General features: G+C 45.0%; 1 protein-coding gene across 4 annotated transcripts in view; it reads left to right on the top strand.

The window, feature by feature from the left end:
• The first annotated feature begins 6340 nt into the window (after window positions 1-6340).
• Window positions 6341-23834, top strand: part of MITF (melanocyte inducing transcription factor) — a 111058-nt gene continuing 93564 nt past the window's right edge. For 2 of the 4 annotated variants that reach the window (XM_075513706.1, XM_075513704.1), the window contains exon 1: window positions 6342-6751. In XM_075513706.1, coding sequence (XP_075369821.1) covers window positions 6648-6751 — 104 coding nt within the window. In that variant the 5' untranslated portion in view covers window positions 6342-6647. Of the gene's footprint in view, window positions 6752-23834 lie in introns of all 4 variants that reach the window. The other 2 variants (XM_075513703.1, XM_075513707.1) reach the window with 2 other exon arrangements.

Below are 23834 nucleotides of genomic sequence, written 5' to 3'. Positions count from 1 at the left end.
GTTGCCCTCACAAACTTTATTCCATGGACTTTTACTGAGTTTCAAATGGTTGTTCCCAGCCTGTCTATGGCTGGGTCCGAGTGCCCGTCGGCTGTGCCCTCTGGGGTCCAGCTCTGGCTGCTTCTGCCGCTGCCTTTCCCTCTCCCAGGGAGCCTGCAAAAGCCCAGCAGAGCTCAGCAGGATGAGTTTGCATGCCTTCTGCAGTGGTCTTTGAGAAGCAAGACCCAAATTATTTCCCACTGGGAGAATAACCCTCTGGTCCTCGGGAGGAGCCGATCACACGTAGCCTGCTGCCAGCTCTTCTGACCTTGTTCTTGGCCTTGGATTTGTCTTTCTCAAGGCAGTAGTTCTTAGAGTGGTATTAGCTCAGGAGAACCTCAGCTTTCACTTAAAGAAAAGGCCAACTGCCTACCTCTCAGCTTGCAAACGCACCACCACACTCAAGGGTGACTGGGTGTTACTGGCCGGGAGCCCGGTTTAGAGCCTGTCAGATCCTCCTCTCCAGGCCATGGACCGAAGGTGAGAGTCCTCAGGCATCTCTTCTCCATCCTGCAAATCCCTTCCTTGAATACCTCCCCAGACCAGGGAAGATTGACCAGTTGTCCCTGCAGAGGTAGTTGTGACCCCCCGACACCCTCCATTTGGACCTAGGAACATCTGCCTTGAGCACCAAGCTCAGTCTCTAATGTGGAAATCATGAAGGCTATTCTTTTGATGAAGAACCAGAGGGAATGACTTAATCCCCAGTCTAGGCTTTTTTTTTTTTTTTCCCCTAAAGCCAAGTCAGAATGACATTGCTCTTGCAGCTTCTGTTTGCGCCACTGCTGCTGTTGCTAACCAGTGTCATGAGTTAGCGTCTGGAAAGAGGAACATGTGAAAATTAAAACAAGGATATTGAACAACAGAGATTGTCCAGTTCCCCCTTGAATTCTTCCGTTACCTATGCAAACATGGCAGAACTGGAGAAAGGGAGGACTAGGAATTAATGGATGATTCATTAGAGTAACACAATTCATTCAGGAGCCCCAGCTGCAGAATTAATCACCTTCAATTCTGCTGATAAAACCACCCTGGGACTGACAGGGTTTCAGACTTTATTCCAAACTGATGACACAGCCTTAGAAACTGTATTTTAAAATACGAATTCTGTTTATTTCTCCTGGGGTATTCATGTAACAAGGGGGCCCATTTTCAACCTGAGAACTCAAAACTTTTTCTGAGAGAAGCAGATGCAAAACTTGCAGTGAAATTATTACAAGTGGCAACAGCATCTTGTGTGGGGCAGGCTGTGGAGAGCAAGGCTGTCCTGCTGAGATGTGGGGTGGCTGGCCCGTTCTTCTTCCTCAGAAAATCATTTTTGGATTCCCTCTCAAAACATCTGGTTGCCGCTGGCTGTCTAGCAAAGCCCTGCATGCGAACTGACAAAGCTTGCAGGAATTATCTCACTGTATGTGGCTGCTGGTTTTCATGTATGTCAGAGATATGCCATGTGCTGTTCTTGTGACAATCAGGCTAACTCCTAATTCTTTGAAAAACCATAACTGGTATATGCACAGCAGAGCAGCAGTTAAATTTCCACAGGTTTAATCCCTCCTGGACATTTTCCATCCCCTAAATGGGAGCAGGATTTCCCCGCCGTTACACTTCTGAGCTGCTGTGTGTAGGGAGCTTACGCTGAGAGATGCTTGTTTGGTTTATTTTCCTGAGTGCCGGGAATGGGGAGAAGGAAACCCCTTGATATGAAAGCAGAAAGGATGAGAACTGCACCTTATGGGAGACAAAGCTCAAACGGCATTCAGGGTAGGCAGAAAGTGTGACTAAATCCTGAATAAATGTGTGAGCATGTCACCGGGAGGTGGAGGGAGCTGAGGTCTGAAATTGGGGGAATACATCTTGCGTGGGCAAAGAGATGGGATGGCGGCTGGGGAGGAAAGGAGAATGGGTGACGGGTTGGGGGTCTGCAAAGAAACAGATGTGGATGGAAAGAAGAAACCAGGGCGAGAAATGAGGCAGAATGACAAAGAGTGTGGGCAGAGAGGGGCTCTCTGCTAGAGCTGACCTGGAAGAGTGAAATAATTTACATGAGATATTGGGAATGGGAGATTTTAACTGGCAATATATGCAGCTGGCAGGGCAAAGAAACGGGACAGGGATGTTCCTATGAAACGGTACATAATCTCTCCATGGGTACTGGAAGCTCTCACTTAAATGCCACCTTTCTTTCTGTATTCAATGCTGAAAGCTTTTAAACAAGTCTTCTGCCTTGTAGGGAGATAAAGAGCAATAATGACTTCTTGTCTTGTACTCTGCAGAGGTAAATTGCATTCTTTTCCCCAATTTCACAGTGTATGATACAGAGTATAATTGCAAAGGTCTAGGAACTTTCTTCAAAATTAAGTCACATGTCTGTTTTTTGAATAGCAGCATTGACTGCTTCCCTTCCCCTCCACATGAATGCACGAATAGTTGGTGTGGGGGAATTCTTTCAAACTGGTAACTCTGCTGAGTCGGGTGTCAATTTTTTGCCTGCTTATAGAGATATCAATCTATGTTGCTGCTTCCTGCTGTCAACTAGAGATTCCCCAGACTGTGGTTTGAGTAACATTACTGATGGGAGAACCATTTTAAATTGTACTTTGTAGGCCAGAAGAAAAAATATACAAATTATGAGAATTATAAGTGAAGACACCACAAATGAAGGAATTGCAAAGAGTAATCACAGGGTGGGGGAAATAGCAGCTCTGCCCAATGTGCTTGCTGCACGTTAAATTGTAGACCCCACAGTATCTTGAAAATCATTGCTGAAATCACAGGAAATGTTGGTTCAGAATGAGGAAGAGCTGCGTCTCCTGAGAAACCCTTCTCCTTGGGAGCTGCACAGCCAAAGTCCTTCAGTCTCCTGAACCTCCATGCTTCTTTCTCAGCCTTGATGAGACTCCAGTCTGAAAAGGAGAATTCATCTAATAAGCTGAATGCATATTTTAACAGCTTTAGCAATCAGACCCATCAGTTGAAAAATAACTGAACAATGCTGACCAGAGAGAGGATGTCTGCACGGCGCTGGGGAGCTAAGCAGAGCTGGGGAGCCCAACGTAGCTCGGGGGTTACGTTAGTTTGGGTGAAGAACAAGACAGAAGTGTCATATAGGCATTGAGACTGACTATATTGCTAGATGTTAATCTGCAACTCTAGGAAGGAGTTAACAAGGCATAAAAATTTCATTCCATTTGAAAAAAAAGGAGAACAATTAAAAAAAAGTGGGTAAATAGAATATTATCTTCAAGGGAACATGCTAACATGTAGTCATCAATATAGCTGCAGTCGTTTGCTTTATTCTGGCTATAATTTGTATTAAATGATTCTTGAAAGCAAGGCCAGTTTCAGGCAATAGAAAAGCTGTGCATTCCTGGTGATCCCTAAATCTCATTATGTGCCCGTACCCCCAATGAAACCTGACTTTACCTCCTAGAGTGTGTTTGGGACTGGCTCATAGCTCATCGCTCTCAGTGTGAGTGACAATGCTACAGAAATCCTACCTGCTAAGAGCCTTAGTAGGGTTATGCTCATAATGCAAACACTAGATTAAAGTTCACGTTCCCCCACCGATTCGATGTTTGACAAATGACCTTTCTGTGTTTTGTTTTTCACTTTGCTAAACGGGATAATCGTTCTTGCTCTCCTTCCTAAAGCAGTTTGACATCCATGACTGGAAGACACTCAGCAGAGCTACACAGAAATCTATCTACATAGAATAACTACACAGAAGGCAAAACCCTGCATCAACACGATAGTCGCTTCATCTCTAATTTCATGTGATATGTATTTTGGGTTTAATTTAATTTTCTTTATGGCAATCAAACCGCAACGCTGGCATAACAGCATTCACCTTTAAGCATCATGTTTGTTTTGGGGCATGCTTACGTATTACTATCCTGCTTAGGCACAGTGGCAGTATTGTTCCTTCACCCTGAAAGATAAACTCTAAAAGAATATTACAAACACAAATGACATCTATTATGAATAGAAGAAAGCTTTGTATGACTTGGCAAAACAGTGTGAAGGTCCCAATTAGCCCAGGCGCAATGAGAAATTGCCCCCATCTGAACACCAAATACAAACTTTGCATTGCACAGAGGAGGGGTGAAAGACAGAAATAAAAGCTTCGTGGTCTGATGAAAAGAAAACCAGCTTCCTCTCTCCCTGTGAGCTGTACATGCCAGCCCGACTGAAGCTGCAGTATCTCAAGTGAAGCAGCACTGCCTAGGACATATATTTGCATACTAGATCTTAGCTCTTTAGAACTAGCGCTATAATTAAAACAGAGCTGAAAGCTCATAAGCTATACATTTTGAACAGCAGAAGAGAATATCTCATTTTTACACCTGGAAAAATAGAAGCAAAGTCATTACAAAGAGATGAGTCCTGCTGCTTACTCCCTTGCATCAAATCCTGTAGCAGTTCTTCGCTCATGAAAACACAGTTCCTCAGAAACACCCCCTAACCCAGAGACTCAGGCTGTAAATGTACCTTAGCAGTAGGTTTTTTCTAAGTTGTTTTTAATTGTTTGTTGGTTGCTTTTTTTGCCCAAAGCACTGTTAGCAAGCCTACTTCTCTGTCGAGCTATCCCAGCCATCTGCTAATGTGGGCTCAAAAGAACATTCTTCAGGGCCTTATCCAATTTCTTGTATCTGATTCATTAAAGTAATTACTCTTGCTATTAAGTCATTGCTTGGAGTTTGGCAGCTGCATAATAATCTAGGACCTAAATTTCTAAACCAAGCTAAAATTCTTGCTTGGTTTTATTTTATCAAATCTCGCATTGCCTGAAATGAGCGGGGGTCCTGGCTGTCCAGGTGCGGGCAGTCCCCCTTGCAGCACCAAACCCCACAGCCCTGGCCAGGGGGAATTGCCCACAGCCAGGGCCACCGCTCCGCTCTTCGCCACCTGTGACCAAGGAAAAAGATGTGTGGAAAAGGCTCTTTTCTGGCTTATCTGGTTTGCTGGAGTTAGTGGTGCTGCACTGATACAACAGGAGTGGCGTGATTTTAGCTGCGAGTGGTATGATGGCACCAGGGTTATTAGGCATCAGTTATCAACAGCATCCTCAAATGTCCTGGGCCTTTGCGTTGTCCTGTGACTTCATTTAGTGAAGCCAAAGCTTTGGGGAAATGCCGTGAATGGAACTTCCTATGGCATTTCTGAACTGGAAGGTCCCTGTCAGCGGGTAAGGAGACAGGACGGAGCTGAGGAAGGTTTCTCACCCTCTGGATTGTAAAGGGGAACATCCTGGTGGTCAGAGATGATACACAGCCCCTCACGAGCATGGGAACAGAGCCCCGCTCCCAAAATCCAGCTCCCTGCAGCACCGAAACCCCAAGCTGAAGGAAACAAGCAAGGCCAAACAGGATAATTTAAAAAGTCCAGGATGGGACCTCCACCCCCAAGGACTTTGAACCCGAGGAGGGACCAACCCCGTCAGTCAGAGGGGCTGGGCAGGCACAGGACGTCTCTGATCCCTGACACCCGAATCCCCCTGTGCCGAGACCTCCTGGCCCACCCTCCCCTCAAGCCCTCCTGCTTCTGTTGTCTCTGGGACCTGGGCCTGTTGCGGGTACGATGGAGTACGGCAGAGACTTAACTCTGTGTTCAAAGATACCTGCTTTTAGTTTCCTAATCCTGCAGGAGCCAAACTGGCAGCATTGAAAAATTTCTGCTGCAAATAATTGAAACCCAGCTGGCTCTCAAATGTTTAATTTTATTGCACCTTTCTTCGCAATGTTTATGAGCTTTTGCCTCTTTATAAAGGCACATAAAGCTTGAAGGAAGCCTCTCAGAGCTATAAACTCTCGTGCTGAGAACTTATTCTGAAAAGTGCAAACAGTCCTGGGACGCGAATGCCCATCACTTTTGCACCCGGCAAAATAAATTATCAACGTCCCAGCCGCTATCGCCTGTAGATCTTCTCTGTTGTTCGCTTTCAAACGCATCTCATCCTCCTCTGCTTACCACAACCCCCACCTCGATCTCTACCTGACCTCCCGACAAGGCCAGTGCCCGACTCGGAGGCCGCACAGGGACGTCGCCGTGCTGCTGGACACCCACCGCCCACCGGGCCCTTCGACAAGACCCTTTGCCGGACGTTTGCAAGGCTGTGATGAAAAGCCCTTTGCTTTGCTTTGCAATCTGCCCTTGCTGCCGCTGCCCTCCGCTTCGCTGAGCGCCAGCAGCGGACGCAGCCATCCCAGCCTCCGCTCCTGTGTGGCTGAGGGCAGGCGTGACGTCACGCGCGGCACCTCTGGCGACTGCCTGTCGTCAGAGCCGTGTGACGTCAGCCCGCGGGGCGGGGCGGGGGCCGAGGGCAGGGAGGGGGCGGCAGGTGGCGGGCACGGCCCGGCTGCTCTCGGCGCCCCCGCCCCCGCGCTCCCGGCTGACAGCGGCGGGCCCGGCCCGGCGCGGCGCGGCGCGGCCCGGCGGGAGTTGTAGTGCGCAGCGGGCGGAGGCGGCCGGGCCGGCCCCGGGGCGGACTACAAGTCCCAGGCGGGGCGGGCGGCGGCGCTGTGTGTGTGCGGGCGCGGGCGGCGCGGCGCGGCTGGGCTCGGCTCGGCGGTAACCTCCCGTCTCTCCCTCTCGCAGCGGCGGCGGCGACGATGCAGGCGGAGTCGGGGATCGTGCCGGACTTCGAGGTGGGCGAGGAGTTCCACGAGGAGCCCAAGACCTACTACGAGCTGAAGAGCCAGCCCCTCAAGAGCAGGTGGGACAGGCGGCGGCCGGCGACCCGCACCGCCGGGCGGAGGACGCGGTGCCCCCGCGCTGCGGGGCCGGGGCGGCGCGGCGGGTCCCCGCGCTGAGCCGGGCCGTTTGTAAAGGCCGAAGGACCCCCCCCCCCAGCCAGCCCCGCGCTGAGGGGAGGCATCCTGCGCAGCGGGGCGGCCATTTAGCGCTTCCTGCCATAATAGCGGCGTTGTTGGGCGGGAGGGCGGGCCGGGCCGGCGTTATGTAAAGGGCATTGTTGGCCGTGCGGGGCCTCGCTGCTACGCCGGGGGAGCCCCCGCCGCCCGCGGGCTCCTCTGGGGGGACGGCATCGGCGGCAGCTGCCCCGGTGAGCCCCGCCGCTGCTCCCGCCCGCGCCCCCGGCAGGTGCGGCGGCGCTCGGGGGGATCAGCGCAGCGCTGCAAAGTTGTTGCAAGGTCTTGTGGCGTGTAAGGTTGTTTTGGTTTGGTTTTTTTTTTTTTTTTGACTTTGAGAGCGGGTTTGTTACTTGCAGTTGCTTGGGGACTGGAAACTTTTGCCTAGGTACGTCAAAGTGTTTTTTTCCCCGATATATATGCATTTTTCTTATCTGGAGCAGCTGCGTTGCGTAGATATGGTCTTTAAAGGGAAATAAGGCGGTGTGTGTTTCTCTCCCTTGCGGGGTGTCAGGTACCTGCTTTCCGTCCTAGTGCTGGAAAAAGAAAGCAAATGCTCTCCCACGCCTTGAGCATCTACCTCGTCAGCAATGGCATGTTTCTGCCTCCTTTGGTTTTTCATTCAGAGTACTCTGGTGGTAAGGAGCCCTCCATTTCATCACAACTCTCCTAAGCAGGACTCAGCTGAGCGTAAGGTCATTGCTGCGGGTGTATCATGTTTGTAATCAAGTCTGCTGTTAGCCTCTCTTTATGTTCATGGTTTTTAGTTTTGAACAATGCTCTTCGTGTGTCTGTGCATGCAGCTGAAAAATGAATGGGAAGGTAAATATTTAAAAAGAAATTGTGCCAGAATGAACTTAGATTGTACTGCCTGTCAGACACACTTCAGAGTAAATAAATGAATTTTTGATCGTGCTCTGAATGTTTCAGAAACGCCGAAGGTCTTGTAGTAAAAGACATTAAATATTCTGTCACTGTCACAAGGGCTGTCAAATCTGGGGCCGCCTCCTGTGGCCTATCTTCATGACAGCCCTACCTCACACTGAACCTTTGGTGTTGCTGAGAAATGGTGCACGTAGTGGTGGTGACGTGCAGCCTTTTGCAGCCTGATGGGCCAGCCAACCTAACCAAAGCTGCCAGAACTCCTCTGCCCTCCCAGGTTGTGCAGGGAAGTTGCCATTATCCAGGTAGTTAGCTGGGAGCCAGGCTAATGTGTGGAGAGAGGACAGCACAGAGAAGTGGGTTCAGCAGCAGTGGTGGGTTCCAGCTGTGATAGGAGACCCACAGGGCTTTAGCCTCAGTGTCCCTGTTGCCAGTGGAGTGCAGCAGTCGCAGATGGAGGAGCACCGATGCCTCACACTGTTGTCAAATAGTTCTGTTTGCACCAGCCGCGAGTTCTCACTGGTGTGCAGGAGTTGTTGCTTTGTAGTCAGCAGTTTGTCTATACCTTCAGACGGTGTGGGCATGGAACTTAGATACCAGGTCTGCACTTGGCCTTGCACAGATGTTCCAACTGCTTTTAATTCCTGTGACTTGATGCTTCGGGACCTGAATGTGTCCCTGCGTTGTTCACTTCTCTCAGGGGGAAGCGATAAATGAAGCACTGGAGTATTTGGCCATTATCTAAATGTTGACACTTCAAACTTCCCTGGAGTGAGGTGCCTCAGTACGTTCTCACCTGGTACTCCTGCAGAGCCAGCACTGCCCACCCTTGGGGTTTAAAGGGTCCCCCATGTGTCATCCAGACATCTTGGTGGTGCCTCAGGCCAGCATCTGTTCTGATGTTTCCAGGAGGGCTTGTTGGATAGGAGGGGTGACCAGCTTGCCCCAGTCTGCCTCCCTGTCCCTCAACATGTACCCATGCATGCAAGAAGAGGGAGCCCTGAGGGTGGAATAACAATCCGTTCTTTTTGGGAGATAGCAGACTGACATGTTAACCTCAGCGTGGAGCCTGCCCAGCTCACGTACAGCTCTTACCTCGAGGTAGTGTCTCGGTTGTCTTGCTGGTCTTGTGGGAGATGAAGAAGCAAAGGAGCTAGGGGCCCCTGCCAGGTCCATATAAACTTGTCCCTGGAGCCAGGCTGATAAAACTTAATGATAACAGGAGCCAGAAGTTGCTCACAAACCTGTTTGCTTCATGATGTGCAGATAGTAATCTCAGAGGACTTCTGTAGTCCTTCAGCTTTGCTCAGGCCTTAAACCAGTCTGACTGATGATTATCAAGGGTATCCGACATCACGCTGCTGCTTTCTCTTGTGGATGTAAATCAGAGTAATTACACAGCAGGCACTAGGATAGCACCAGGTCAGCGTGGTGTAGCGATGGGACTGTGGCCATGGGAATTGCTTTCTTACCATCTTCTCCGCAGCCTTGCTCTGGAAAGGTGCCTGGGGAGCAGGCAAACCAGAGGCAATAGCTGATGTTAAGAGATGAGTCTAAATAGCAATCTACTCTTTTTCCCTGGTGAGAACTACTGATTTCCTAGCAACATCAGGGCTTTCTCTGATCTTTTTTAACCATAAGAGGTGAGAAGCATCCTTGGCTTACTCATAGCAGCTGAAATCGTGAGTACGTAGAAAAAGCCATCCCGCTCAGAAATATGTAAGAATGCCAGTGCTCTGAACCAAGAATAAACTTTTTTTGTTGCCCAGCTTAACTCAGCCCTGCTGATATTGTTGTCCTTCATTCAGTGAAACTCTCCTATTCGTTTCCTCCCAGATTGATTGTTTTCATGTTAAAGATGAAAACAGTTAAGACAACCAGTTAAAGGTATCTCCTCTTCAGTGTGCCCTCACAGTTACTCCATCCATATTTCATAATTCAAGTCTGCAATCCAAAGCCGCAAGGGGTCCAATAATAAAAGCTTTTTGCAGTAAATACTGTACTAACTTAGGCCAAGCCACAACTGAATGCTAGAGGCCAAGGAAAAATGTAAGCCCAGCAAAAAGCTTTAATCACAAGGGATGGAGAGAATACATGGGGCTGAGATACATCAGTTCCAACCATATTTCCTAAACCCCTCAGACTCATGAGAAGCTAGCTTCTTGTCCTAAGTGCTAGACACATTTAAGGGTTCTCTGGAATTTGCTGTGGTTGAATGTCTTTGAAAACTGAGAAGATGTTTTAGTCGCTTTGGTTTCTCCAGAGTCACTTTTCACTGTGGGAGGAAACCGGACTGTATGACTAGCCAGTAAGACAATGAGATTTATTTTTTTTCCTCACATTCATACTTTATTCCTCTCCTGCCATATTCCCGAAGGATAATAGTTTTAATTTATAAGTACATAGACTTAAATATGTATGTGTTTGTGTAATGAACAAGTAAATAATATTTCTTTACTGGTACAAGCAGTGCACAATGAAATCAATGGAGTTTTATTTTCAGGCAATCAGTTGAAGAAAATAATCAGTTATTACCAAAAGTAAACACAGATCCTGACGTGTCTGTGTGCAGTCATTGGGGCGCTGTAGGCTTGAGTTACATCTGTCGTACTACTAGCGTGGATTCTTTAAATAATTTGACTTACTAAAGTGATGTTTTGGACATGAAACTGGTATCTGGAAGTAAAGACTTCACATTCTGCCTTTGTGCAGGGCGATCTGAACTAACCCAGATGTGCCAAATACAGATTTGGCAGAGAAATACAGAGAAAAGATTCTATATTCAATTGCTTTTCTGTGGCTTTTGGTTCTATGTAGTGTGTGTCCATTTGGATGGCACGGGTGACCTAGCAAGTGCCAGCAAATTATTGTCGGTTGTTGTAATTTACTGCCTTGCTCTTAATAAAGCCATGTACCTGCAGGTAAATTACTGCTATTTGTGCTATTTTCTGTTGCCCTTTCCCAGCTTATTTTCAGACTGGTTAAAAAGCACCTGAATGATGCAGTTACTGAAGTATTTTTAGTGGAAAAAATTATTAGGAAATGCTTTTAAGTTGTGTGATAGTTTTTTAGTAAGCTTATTCTTGCTTTATGAGCAATAGCATTGAGATGTAGAGTTTGTCATTATTAAAGGAGTGATGTTTTTATAAAATTCTTATCATTCCTGGGGTCCAAATGCTTTTTTTGAATGTAAGCCTTCAATATTTTACTTAGATCAACTAGTACCTCATCTCTATCCAGTTAGGATCCTCTGTAAAACATTCCCTTTTGTTTTTTTTCATCTGGTGCTGTGCTAAACATTTAAGTCTTGACTTAGTAAAAAACTTCCCTTTTAATACACAGTGTTGAGGAAATACTAATTTCACCAAAGTACACAGTTTAAAAATGTGTGCCTCTTACTCTGGAACCAAAGAGGACTTTTTCTAAAGTGCCTTAGTCTGCAGATGATCAAATTTAATTTTGTAAATGAACTTTGCAGCATGATTAAATTTGAACTTGATTACATTAGGCTTCTCAACATTGAGTTTGTGCCTTATTGGAGGTAGTCTTTTCATATTACTGCTATTTATGGATCTTATTCAAGTGTTTTATATTCTGTTTGGGTTCTGCAATGCAGTTTGTTCAAGCTACTGCTTATATCTGTTCCAGTTGTGCAAGAAGTGGAAAATATCCTTTATTTAGAACAGGTCACATGTGCTTGCATCCAGGAACCGCGTCTCGGTGTGTTTAAAAAAAAAAAAAAAAAAAAAAAAAGTAAAAATGTATCTTGGAGGAACAGATTTTAAAAGTTCCTGAAATATTTTTCCGTCTGTTGCAGAGGAACACTACATATTTTAAACTAAAAGGTAATAATAGCTGAGTTTCAAGTGATACGTAGGCTAGCACTGACTGAAGTCAACGGTAAAAGTCTTAACCAACGTCAGTGGGAGTAGAGCTAAGCCAAAAGTACGTCTCTTTGAAATCTCTCCGGTAACATTTTTGTGAGTCAATAATCCCATGTTTATTCTGCACCTCAAATTTGCTTCACTGGGAAGGAAACCCTCGCCACATCTTTTTGTACTCTTTTATTTTTGAAAACAGTCTTAAAAGGAAATGCTGCAATTGGAGTGTCTGTTGTACAAACATGTGGAGACAATAAGTGGTATTTCTTTATATTTCTTTATGCTGGGAGCCCGTGCTGCTCCCTGTCTGTAGCAGAGTGTTTTCCATGGTGAGGGATCCTGGTTGACCTTTTCTCTTCTGCAAAACTCTCGCTCCGTTATTTGCAGTAGGCCTTTGCTATTTAGGAAGGAAACAGAAATAGCCCGTGAAATTCAGTTCAGCATTTACTTTGATACAAACTATTGAACATCACCTTTTTGCTTCCCTAGCCTGCTTTCCTCAGGAGGATTTTGTTTAGCTCCCAACTTGATCAGAGGGTGCCAAGATATTTTGAGGCTGAGCTGACGGCACTGACTGTGCACCTTTTAGCATGCACATGTATTTTCTTTTTATTTATCGGACTGCTGGCTGTACTAGTTGTGTGTAAGTACATATGCACTCTGCACGAAATAAATCCATGCCTTTCTAGTGAGCAGAAAGCTTCCCTAGCTGGCTACTATCAATTTACAGAATCCAGGTGATAATTTGAATCAATATATTCTTCTGCCATTTAAATGGCTGAAAATAAACGGCAGCAGCCCTGCTGATGGATAGCTGGGGTGCCCCTGCAACTGCTCGTTTCCGTGTGTGTAGTGGAGGTAATTTCACAAGCCTCTGGACCAAAATTTTTGGGGCTGCTATGAACCTACCAGTTGTTATTAGCAAGTCATCGCAGAGCTTATTCTGTGCTGTGTATGTTTTTATTTGGCACTTAGGGTGATGTATTAGAGGTCCTTTCCAGCATGGTGGTAGGCAGCATGACTAATTCCTGCGTACGTTTTGGTCAGTATATAGAAGAAAACTGGGAAACGAGCAGAAGAGACTTGCAGATGTGTTATTTTATAAACAAATTCAACCTCTCACCATGTTCTGTGATTAAAAGCTTAATGGGAAGAAATCTGTACAGCTGCTTAAAAATGAGGGTACAGGAGAAACCTGTTCCGACACTTACTATGCTGTCCTTCTATTTCTAGGTTTGCTTTCCAAAGCAACACACTTTAAGACTTTGAAAATGAAAAGGAAGGAGTAATTCTCTGTTTACTTTTCTGCTAAAAATTGAAATTGCGTGTTGACTGTTAATTGTCTTCTGAGAATGATCTGCTGTTTCAGTGTTGAGAACAAAATGAGAGTCCAACTTCCATTAAGCTGGTCAGGCTCCTGGCCATTATTGTCTGTCTCGTTCTATTTTGGATTCGAAAAGTTTTTGAAATACATTGGTTGTAACATTTTTGTTTGGTAAAATTCACTGTCTTTTAATATCATTTTTGCTGGAACGAAGACAACATGATTAAGCAGCATGGCATGGCAGATTTTGCTGGACAGTTAACTATTGCATCACTGTGATATTATACTAGAACTGTGATTATTTTTTTTTCTTTAATAATCCCAGCAGCTAAACAGTAACAGGACAATTATTGGCTTGCATGTAGTTCTACACTTCATTTCATACTGGAGAAAAACAGCATAGGAAAAGGAATATTGTTGCACATTAGTAATATAACAATGCTACTGCTTTATCCGCAACAGCGGTAAAAAAGCTGATGCTGCTGAGTGTCAAGATTGAAATACTTAGGTTCCCTGGAACCAAAGTGTGTAATACAGTCTGAAACAGATCAGCCTGTCCTCCAGCCCATCTCCAAGGTAGAGGTTACATGTGGTTTCTTGTGTTACACACATCAAGGGTCTGCTTGCTGTGGATGGGCACTAGCAATTTTGGGGTGCCTTTTGAAAGGGCTCTGTCCCAATATCTTTGGCCAGAATTTCAGCCTGCGACTTGCATAAGTTCTAGTCATTGATGTCTGTGGGCTTCACCTGAAAATAAGCGTTTCGAAGAGGGCGTAGGAGTGTCCAAGTGAAAGAGGATGGTGTGGGTATCACTGGTACAAGTACAAAAATTGTGAAAATTGAAAGGAAGGCTTGCAATGCAACTGCTCGCTAATACTTTAGTCACTAACAGTACCTTTGGATCGAGCTCATTTTTTCTGGTAACATCTCTGCTGCGAGGGCTGCTGTAATGTTTGTGTTAGAAGCTTTCTGCCAAGCATGCAAGCCAGGGGCTGGTGGTTTATAGCTTTTTTTTTTTTTTTTTTTTCTTCAGTGGTAAGTGATTATGTAGAAACCTTTTGGAGGCTCCCCCCGCCCTGACCTGCTGCTCACAGCTGCTGTGTGGACTGGACTGGCAGGTTGAAGGGCAAAAATGTGTTGCTATGATATATAATTACTTCTTCCAGCATGAGCCAACAGAGCTGCTTGCTGTGATGATTGTTACATATACTGCTATGTAAAACAGAATGCAAGTTTAATGTAGGGTTCGGGCTAGTATTTTAATGTTGTAATTAACAGCCTCTAACAGTAAACAAGTTTTTTTTTTTTTAAATCGGTTCCCATGAAGATTATTCCTTTACCATGTAGGCAGACATACATTTGCAGATGTGGAGTTTATGAATTCTGTATTACTGGGAGAAATGAGCACCAAGAACAAATACCTCTTTTTCAGACCCTTTTTCTTTTACTCTAGAATACCACAGGCACGGTGTCAAGCGGCTGGAGATCAATCCTGTGGTCGGTATTTCATAGGGACATTTCAGCTAAGGGAAACAGTCGCATTTGAGATGATGCGGCAGTTCCCATCTCTTGGAAGAACTGGATTCATCTTTCTTAAATGCTTCCCAAAAAACAGTGATCTAGTTTCACAGGTACGTTGTGCCTCCGTTTGTGCTGCTCTTTTGACACAAAATGGGCGTAAACCCACCCGAACCTGCTGCTTAGGCTGGAGTGGCTGGGTGGAGCGGCTGGGGGGGTCTGGTCTTCCCAGACCATCTTGTGAGACTGCTTGTGAGCAGACCACTGAAGTTGCAGGGAGTAGGAAGGAGGTTTGTGTCTGTTCAAACCTACGAAGGCAAGCTTTGTTTGTCTGTGTGCGAGGATTACGTGCCTGGTTTGGCCTACTGTTACATTAAAGAATTTATTTATGATTAATTCTGTGAGAAAAGGACTTTACATAGTGAAAATTAGTGTTTTGGGTACCTGGAAAGATGTTGATCAGCTTTGAGATATTTAGGTGCTGGAAGCTTGCCAAGTTTAATGTGTTTAAAGCATCATGCCGATAGCAGAGACTATATTGTTAAAGCTTGCCTGTAACCCTAGGATGCTGAGACACTGTTTCTTGTCTTTGCCATATGTGACAACACAAACGGCTGTATGAATGGTAGAAACCTAGTAGGGCAGGGGTGTTGGGTCTGGAGACAGGAGAAAAGTAACGAGAAGAAGTGGGAACAACTGGAATGTCCCGAACGAGGGATGCTTCAGAGAATGGAGACAGGTACGATGAATGATCATTACTAATCTTATTCCCAGCCATCCTGTTGTAACATGTAAACACATACAGAAAATAGGAATTACTGTGATTCTTTCTGGAGGAGAAGCAGCCAGCTAGAAAACTTGGGGATGGAGCTAAATCAGCTGGGAACTGTTTCAGGGAGAGAAGATGGGAGCAGACTTCGGAAGCTGTCAGATGGCAAGAGATGGGGAATATGGGCAAGGGGGGGTTGTGGTCCTGGAGCTTCAGACTGGGAAGTCAGAACAGTACCGTAGAGATGGAAAAGGATCATTGAGATATCTGAGTGGGAGAGCCTGGCTGAACATGTTTTGTGCACATTTACTATTTCCTTTTGGGATTGAGTTTTGTCTAAATAAAGAAGGAGAGAGTTTGTATAAAATATGACTGACTTTGGAAATGCTTTTTCTGGATGTGTCCCTGCATGGTAATATGCAGCTGTAAAGCCGAACTAGGAATACAGAGGTGGAGGGAACAAACCAAACCCTTTTTATAATGTTTGTGGACTTCAGCCTGAATAAATAACAGTTGCGACCTGAGAGAATGAAATCAGAATGGTATTGAGATGTGTACACATGCAGGAGGGGATGATCTTACAGAAAAGCAAAGGGGAAAAAACTCTTCTGAGCTGTTCATTGGAGGCTGGAAAGAGTTCAGGGAGGAGTGGGGTTCTTTCAGTGGGTCCCCTGGGATGCCATTAACTACGGTGTTTGGGTTTCTGCTCAGTCTAGCAAGCTTTGTTATTTGTACCAAATATTTACAATTCTACCCAAGCTCAGCCATGCTAAAGGCACATCCCAGATGTCAGTCTGTCTAGTGGCACAGTTCAGAAGAGTTGCTGGGATCATTTATTTATTTATTGCTGTTGTAACACGAAGGTTGCTATCTGATAAATAATTATTCCACCCTTGTAGAAGGCACATTGTAAATCTATTAAGCTGCTCCTTTGTTTGTTAGGCTTGTGCATAATGAGCTTGGAATTTAACATTAGTAGTATGCCATGCAACTGCTCATTTCGTGACCTCATCCTCCTGCTCGGCTCGCTGCTTGTCCACCTGTCACATCCTGTTGGGCACCTAGGGCTATATTCATAGGGGGAACTTTGGTTTAGCATTGCATCATCTCATTTTTATGTGTTCTGCTGCCTAGTGGAATTAAAAAAACCCATGAGGCAGGTGTCTAGGTTCTTTACAGAATGCACGAGGGAAAGGTGGCTTCAAAGAAGGCTTGTGAAAACCAGGATGCGGAGTGGAGGACTGCCCGAGTCAGCCTGTGAAGGGCGTAAGAGGCTGGTGTTGGTGTTGAACACTGTCCCTTGAAGATTTGGCTGTCTGGTCTAGGTGAGCTGTTGCTAAACCTTTCTCAGAGCAATGTGCCAAAGACAGGTCTGCTCTTACAGAGATGAGGAAGAGCAGGTAGTATTGACATCCCCCTACCCCAGCTTTAGCCACTCGGACACAGTAGTTTTGCGTTCCAGTCCTGTCTGTGGCTCAAAACATGGGATTGAACATGGCCACCACCCTTTGGAGTTGCCCAAACCAATAAACCATGGGCTTTTTGAGGTGTCTCTTTTGCAGAAGCTAGTCTGTTTTGCCTTGTATAGTATTCATTGAACTGGTAGGGGCAGGAGTGGCTTGGTAATGCAGGGGAGCGCGCATTTGCCTGTGGTGGTTCTCACCCTGCTCCAGAAAACAGTTATTTGTACAAAGTGGAACAGCTCTACCAGGAAGCAAGGAAGATGTGCTCAGAAATTAGATCGTTTTCAGCTCCATCTGTTTCTAAAAGGCAGTTGTCCAAATCTCTGTAGTTGGGGTCACACCATGAAATATAGGGACCTGCTTGAAATACGAGTGATAATATTTGGGGCACAGGTAGCTGGGTGAAGGGAAAGGAACCAGAGATTCCTGAATTCTTGCAGGAAGGCAAGGAAGTCAACTGGTAGTATGGACTCTCTGATGGTACTGGTGGCCAAAGGGCCTCTCCGAGTGGTCTGTATTGGTGAGGAAGCTGTCAGGCAAAGGTGGATATTAAGAGTGAAGACAAGTATACATAATTTCTTAAGAGCGCTTATTTTTTTAGGAATGTGAAATCATTCGTGGTACAGCAAGAGAAGCTTGAATCTGTGTAGAAGTGAGTTACAAAGGAGTAAAGTGAGGCAGGAGATGAAATAAGATTGTGTCTCTATCACAGACTTGGTTTTTTTGATTTAGCTTGTTGCACAACTTAGTTTCAATCTAATTGCAAAACTATTCTGCAAGTGATAATTTGGTTCCCAGCTAATACAGCTTTTGATATTTACTGTACAAAGCTGTGCTGTGGGAGCTGCTCGCCCTGAAGGTGCTGCAGGCCAGCAAGGACTTTCTGTTTTTCAAGTGCGTCGAGTAATGTAGAAAAACGTGAAACGGGCCTGCCTGTTACGAGGATCTCGAAGGTGCTGGAGTTGCCCCTGCAAAGAAGATGGGGCTGGCTGGAAGGGGCCTGGTGCTGCTGCTGCATGTTTGCAGAGCTGGGGAGGGTCTTTCTTGCAGCTTTTTGGTATTTCCCAAAGGAATCTGCCACCCTGCCTTCACAGCAGCCTTCTGCTTTCTGGGAGAGATCCCTCTGAGTAGGCAGTAATTACTGTCTTTCCAAAGGAGTCCTCATTTGTGGAGGAGACTGTTAATTATCTCTCACTTAGCCTTTCTAATGAAGGTTCTTGTAAGGGTTGTGCTGGGGTACCACGATCTCCGTAGGACAAAATATCCCTCCTCTGGGTCTGCAGTGTGTGCAGTGACCTCTTGCTCTGATCCGGGAGGTGTGTCTGTTCTTGGGTCTCAGGTGGGATCTTTGGGGACTTGCTCTTTGAACCTGTTGACCATTTGGCCTTTGGCCTTGCAGCACCACTTGAGACTATAAATAGACCTGCAGAGGAACAGGTCCAACGATCTTGTGTTCCCAAATGCCGTTCTGCTGTGCCGAGTGTCGCGCTGCGTACCAGCTCGGTGAAAGGAGGCTGGTGAGAAAAGGTGGCTCTTGTAGTCAGCTGTGGCCTGGAGCACCTCTGATGGTGGTTGCAGTCGCAGCTGGTAATCCCACCGTTTTCATACCCAGAGCTTCTCCTGAGCAGCCTGGGCATTGCATCTATTTTAGGTAGGCACAGAGACAGAGGCACACGGAAGAGGACAGGTCCTGCTCTCCCAAAGGATTGCGAGAGCATCAGTGCAACTATCAATATGGTGCAGTGTTCAGCAGATCGCGGTGATGCTCTTGTCTGTGCCATCCTGGCTGGCTGATGTGGAAAACCAGCGGTACTGCAGGAAAAACATATTAATGACCTAGAGCAGAAATGCTTCAGTGATTTCTTACAGCTCCTCCTTGTTTAAGTGTTGGGTTTGCTCGTTAGCCTGTTTTCTCATCTCATTTTGGAGATGTGCTATGAGCTGGAGGATGATACTGGTTTGTATGGTTACCAGTCTCATCCCCTGCTGTCTGATAACTCCTGCCCCGTTGCTATGAAACGCTTTAGTGAGGTGCCATGTAAAAGGGATGAATATCCATCTGTAACTGCAGAGAGATTTTTCCATGGCTCATCTCTTGCTGATCTTTCTGATCAGTTTTCTAATTCTGCTGGTGGTGGATTTGAATGATTTCTGGTGTTGTCATACAATTCTCTGATGCATGTTTTCCATCTATAATTTAATACCTTTGCATTGAGGTTTCTTCAATAACACAGTGCAGAAAACTTCAATTCCTTGTTGCCTCTTTTCAGTAGGCTTATTTTTTGTGGCAAGGACTTTCACAACTCTTGAAATTCCAATTCTGTAATCATTATTTAACCTAAGACGGTTTTCCCTGTATTTAAGAGCTGCAGAATCAGGCTATGCTTTGGAGAAATGCTAAATTTGGCTGCTTGCAGAGTCATCCAAAGCGCATCGGTTGTTCAGTAGGTGCTGTTTGGCTTCTTGTAGTGCTATAGGGAATGCCTGGCTTTGGGGCTATGTGATAGAAATGCAGTGACTCCTTTCTGCATGTAGCATGGGAAAAAATAAGTGGTCGAACTAGGAACTGTGTGCGCTTCATTTGGTGGCACTTACAGTTGCAGAGCACCCTTGGCAGCAGAAAGACGGGTGCTCTAGAACTGCAAGATTGTATTGATTGTGTTGCATTTCTGCTGGAACAAAAATATAACGGGCTCAGCATTTGCACTTTCTATTTGTGTATTGTTTTCTCTTTATTTTGTGTATTTAGAAAATGCTATGGTCTGCAAACTGCTGGTTTAGTATTTTCTGTGGAATGAAAACCATCTGGATAATTTAACTGAATTTTATCAAAGTTTTTGGTAACAGGCTCCTTTCTGTTTCCTGGCATCTTGTTAGATGAAGATGAGAATTCGAGTTAAAATTCAGGGAGGTAACTATGTGCTGGTTTATGACCGGGAATTTTAGAAACAACTTGGGCTTGTTTGAAGTTGTAAAAGTAATTGAAATATTAAAATGATATACAGTCTCTCCCGAAAGCATTCTTCCTGAGCAAATGCTTGCCATAGGCGCTTTTTTTTTTTCCCTCTAAAGTACTTTGAATCCTTGGCATAGTGGGAGCTACAAGTTGAAGAAAGCATCCAGCGTTCATGCCGAGGCTTCTTTGAAAGAGATCAGACTTAAATGCCAGATAAAGTTAAACAGATGGTTAAAGACTTCCCTTGACCAAACCTCTGTTCAGCAAAACACTTCCATGTATTCTTTATTTCAGAATCCTAAACAATTCAATTGATTTTGTACTCATAGGTTTAAACTTGTTGCAGCCCTAGGGCTGTAGCAAACACGGGAGTGCTCTACCCTGATCCAGCAAACCTTAAGCATGTGAACTGTGCTGCGCAAGACTGTTTGTGCTTTAGTTTCAGCTCGTGGTTTGAATACGTTGCTGGATTGGGAGAAGAGTGTTCAGCATATGGCAGGCTGTTAAATCTGATGTACTTTTGAGCCTGACACTGTGATTTTAATATATTCCACTTTCGTTGAAATACTACTTAGAAAAGTAAAAAATCCCACTAGGAAAAGATAAATGCATAATCTTTTCAACATGAGATGCAGAATTAACTGAATTTCAGCACAGTCTGTTTAACAGAGGAAGAGCACTCTCAGTCAGATTTTTCTTTCTCCCCCCTGCCCACCCCCAAAAGACTTAACTGCCCAAGTAGTTTCTGATGTCCTGATGATAGCATTGGCTTATGGGGTCATTTTTTTGGGGGTGGATTGTTTTGTTTTGGTCTTGGTTGTGTGGGGTTTTTTCATTTTTTTTTTTTTTAAGTGAGTTGAAGGAAAGTAATAAAGTTCTCAGCATTGGAAAGTTTTAGGCATTTGAGAGATGAGTATTTAGATTTGCACGTGCTTAAATCATGAAGAACAGTTCCTTGAGCACTCGTGTGTGTGTGTCTACTGTGATAGCAAGTGCTTGTATGGCTCCTGTGAAAAAGAAGCTGTATGTGACTGCAGCTTTCTGAATCCAAACTAGGTTGTTCTCAAAGCCTACCACAGTGTTGTTAGTCTAATATCGGGTGTCATGTAGACAGATTCTGAAAATTTGGAATAGGGTTGTTTTCAACAGTCTTATGTTTTTCCCAGTGGCTGTGTAGAATCACAGAGTTATTGAGGTGACACCTCTGGAGATCATCTTGTCTGGCTCTGCTGCTCATCATGTTGAGTAGGTTGCTCAGAGCCGTGTCTTGTTGCGTTTTGGGTACCTCCAAAGACAGAGACTCCACAACTTCTCTGAGTGACCTGTTCCAGTATTGATGATCCTCACAGTAAAAAGGGGTGCCTCTTTTGGTTTTTTTTTTGGGTTATATGTAACTCATGCATACTGTTTTTTGACTTACGTATCACAGTACACACGAGATGAAGTATGCAGGAGGATGCACACCTCCCCAAGTTGCACTTCTTCAGCTTTGCTTTTCTAAGTAAGACAAGGGGAGTTATTGCTTATCTAAACTGTTGCAATTTGTCCTAAAAGGAAGTGATTGTACAGGCATAGTTAAAGACCTGGTGGGCAAAACTTCTGTGTCCTTTTCAGTCTTGGCTCAAAGGCCGCCAGGTTTTCTTCCTTGTCTTGGTTCCATCTTGTTTTACACAAACTAGTGCTTTTGCTCTGTCATTCCCCATTGCGGATGGATGCAAAGCACCCTACAACATAACATTACATTTAATAAGCACTTCAGCTTCAGTGCAGAGGTTGTGTCCAGTGCTGCAAAACTGTAGCTTGGTGTTGTTTGTGCAGAGCATTTGACAGATTCTCATCGCTTGTGATGTTATCTGGACTGTTTAACGTGTATAATAATTCCACAAGACTGTTGACTAAAATTTTCCAGTTCTTTGATGCACCAGCACTAACTTGCCTGCTATGAATTCATACACTGAAGTTGAAATTACTTCTAAAATAGTAAACATGAACTTTGGCCATTTCATGCTCTGGGGTGATTCTAGAATTGGTTCCTCAGTGTGCTGTGCACAAAGTGCCTTTTTGTAACCTGCAACTGTGTCTGTGTTCATCGGGACAGTGTACAGTATGCTTCTGCCAAGCTATATTAAACAAATAGCACATGTATCTAAGCTTCAGTCAGGACTGATCTTGCCTTGGCTGTCCGTCACGCAGTTATCTAGAACTACACTTCAGTTTTCTGCAGATTGCTTTTGGCAGCTTCAAGGACCAACAGACTGGAGATCTTACATTATGTGTTCTTTAGCATAAAAAAGGTTTACTGGAATTACTGGAAAAGTTTACTTCAGAGGTGCCTTCCAGGGTAAAGTGTAGCAGTTAAATACAAATCTGTAACAACACTGTCAATAGCAAGTAAGAGTCCAGTGCTATGCGATGCCATAGCAGTCTTACTTGATTCACTTGGTATCAGACATAGGAATGAACATGTGCTGACCATACAGTCTCCAGTTTGTATTTTCTGAGGCTGCATTCATTTCTCTGTAACTGTCAAGCTCTGACATGTTTGAGTAACTGAAGCTGACTGGCTATAGCAAAACATCCAGTATAAAAAATAAACCATGTTTATTGCTCCAGACTTTTGTTCCTTTTGCATGTCCAATAACTATTGAGAAATGAGCAGAAAGTTAAGGGTGCTTTCCCAGAGTAGCACTTGTTGGGGAAGAGACTTGATTACTTATTGCCATCTAGAAGCTCCAAGCAAACGTGAGAAGCAATAGCATCAATGGTCCTTCTTACTTTACGTTTATAGACGAGGACGATGTCTGCATTTATGCAGTCCTTTTGGGCTTTTCTCGTGCAAATGAGTGACTTTGGATGGTAAACAGTGTGCAGCGATATCTGCACTCCCCAGATGCTGTGAGGCTTACCTCTTAGGTGCCTTGGTGACAAAGTTAATACCACGTGAGTGTTAGATGTTGGCAGATTTTGACTGTAGTTTTTGGTTCTACCTGCACCTGCAGTGAGAGCTCTTTTTTACCCCATCGCTTCTGTTTGTCTCCCCTTGTTTATTCTAAGGCTCAGTGGTGTGTACAAGGGAGATGAGGAGAAGCAAGGTGGGGGGAGCGGTCTGGTCATCTGCTTACAAGGCCATCTCAAAGTGCCACTTGAGTATCTTGCTGCAAACGCAAGATTCGGGAGCAGGAGGAGTCGTGTCCTCTGTCATCTGGGTAAAACGTGGGATCCTGGGAGGTCTCACTGTGTGAGCTGCTGCTTGAATAAAGCTGTTGGGGCAGTTTAACTCTGCAATGCTTAACTTCAATTAAGTTGTCAAGTTTAGCATTGCTTTAGGCATTAATAGAGTTTTACTCTCACTTAAAAATCTGGTTTAGTAATTAACCTCCATTTTATTCTGGAGTTCAGAAGGTGCTCATTTAGTGCAGCAAATCTAATGTCATGTGAATTAAAACATGAAAGATACTCTGTAATGAGAAACTGAAACAGGGTAGTGCAGAAATCAGATTATATGCAGTTTACAGGGAGCTGTGCTAGATGCTGAGTTCTTAATGAAAAGCATTTTGAAGGCACTGCCTTACCTCTGCATTTGCATGGTTAAGGAATGTTCTGAATTAAATTGGGAATTAGAGATAGAGTTGGGATTTCTGTTGTTGCACACTGACTTTTTGTTGCACATAGGTTTATTGTACGGCTTTTTCTGAAATCTGCACATTGGATGACTGTGACAGTACAGCTACCAGAAGGTGTGACGCATTCACAGAGGCTGGGAGAAAAGTGTATGAAGATGGAGGGTCCGCTGGTTCAACTGGGTGATATGGACTAATAGTTGAGATCCCCTTCTCTGTTGTAAGTGAAGACTGAACCCAAACTCCAGTATATTCTGCTGGGTTTATTGTTGGAGAGAGGCACAGAAGGATGGTACATGGGAGGAGAATTACACCTGCAGGCAGCAGAGTTGCTTCACAAAAATTGGCCTGGCCTTCGTGACTTACTTGGTAGCATTCTTCATACTTCTGTACCCATATTTTCCATCCTACCGCAGCCTTTACTGTGACAAAGAAAAGTGGTCCCCAGCTTTTCTGGCAAGAGGACTGTTTAACTACTCCTAGCATTGGAGTATAGCTGCGTACTGCTGCTCCCCT

This window comes from Mycteria americana, chromosome 11 (genome assembly GCF_035582795.1).
Source record: "Mycteria americana isolate JAX WOST 10 ecotype Jacksonville Zoo and Gardens chromosome 11, USCA_MyAme_1.0, whole genome shotgun sequence".
NCBI classification, from domain to species: Eukaryota; Metazoa; Chordata; class Aves; order Ciconiiformes; family Ciconiidae; genus Mycteria; species Mycteria americana.
Note: the sequence above shows the minus strand (reverse complement) of the source record. Positions and strands in the feature narration are given on the sequence as shown.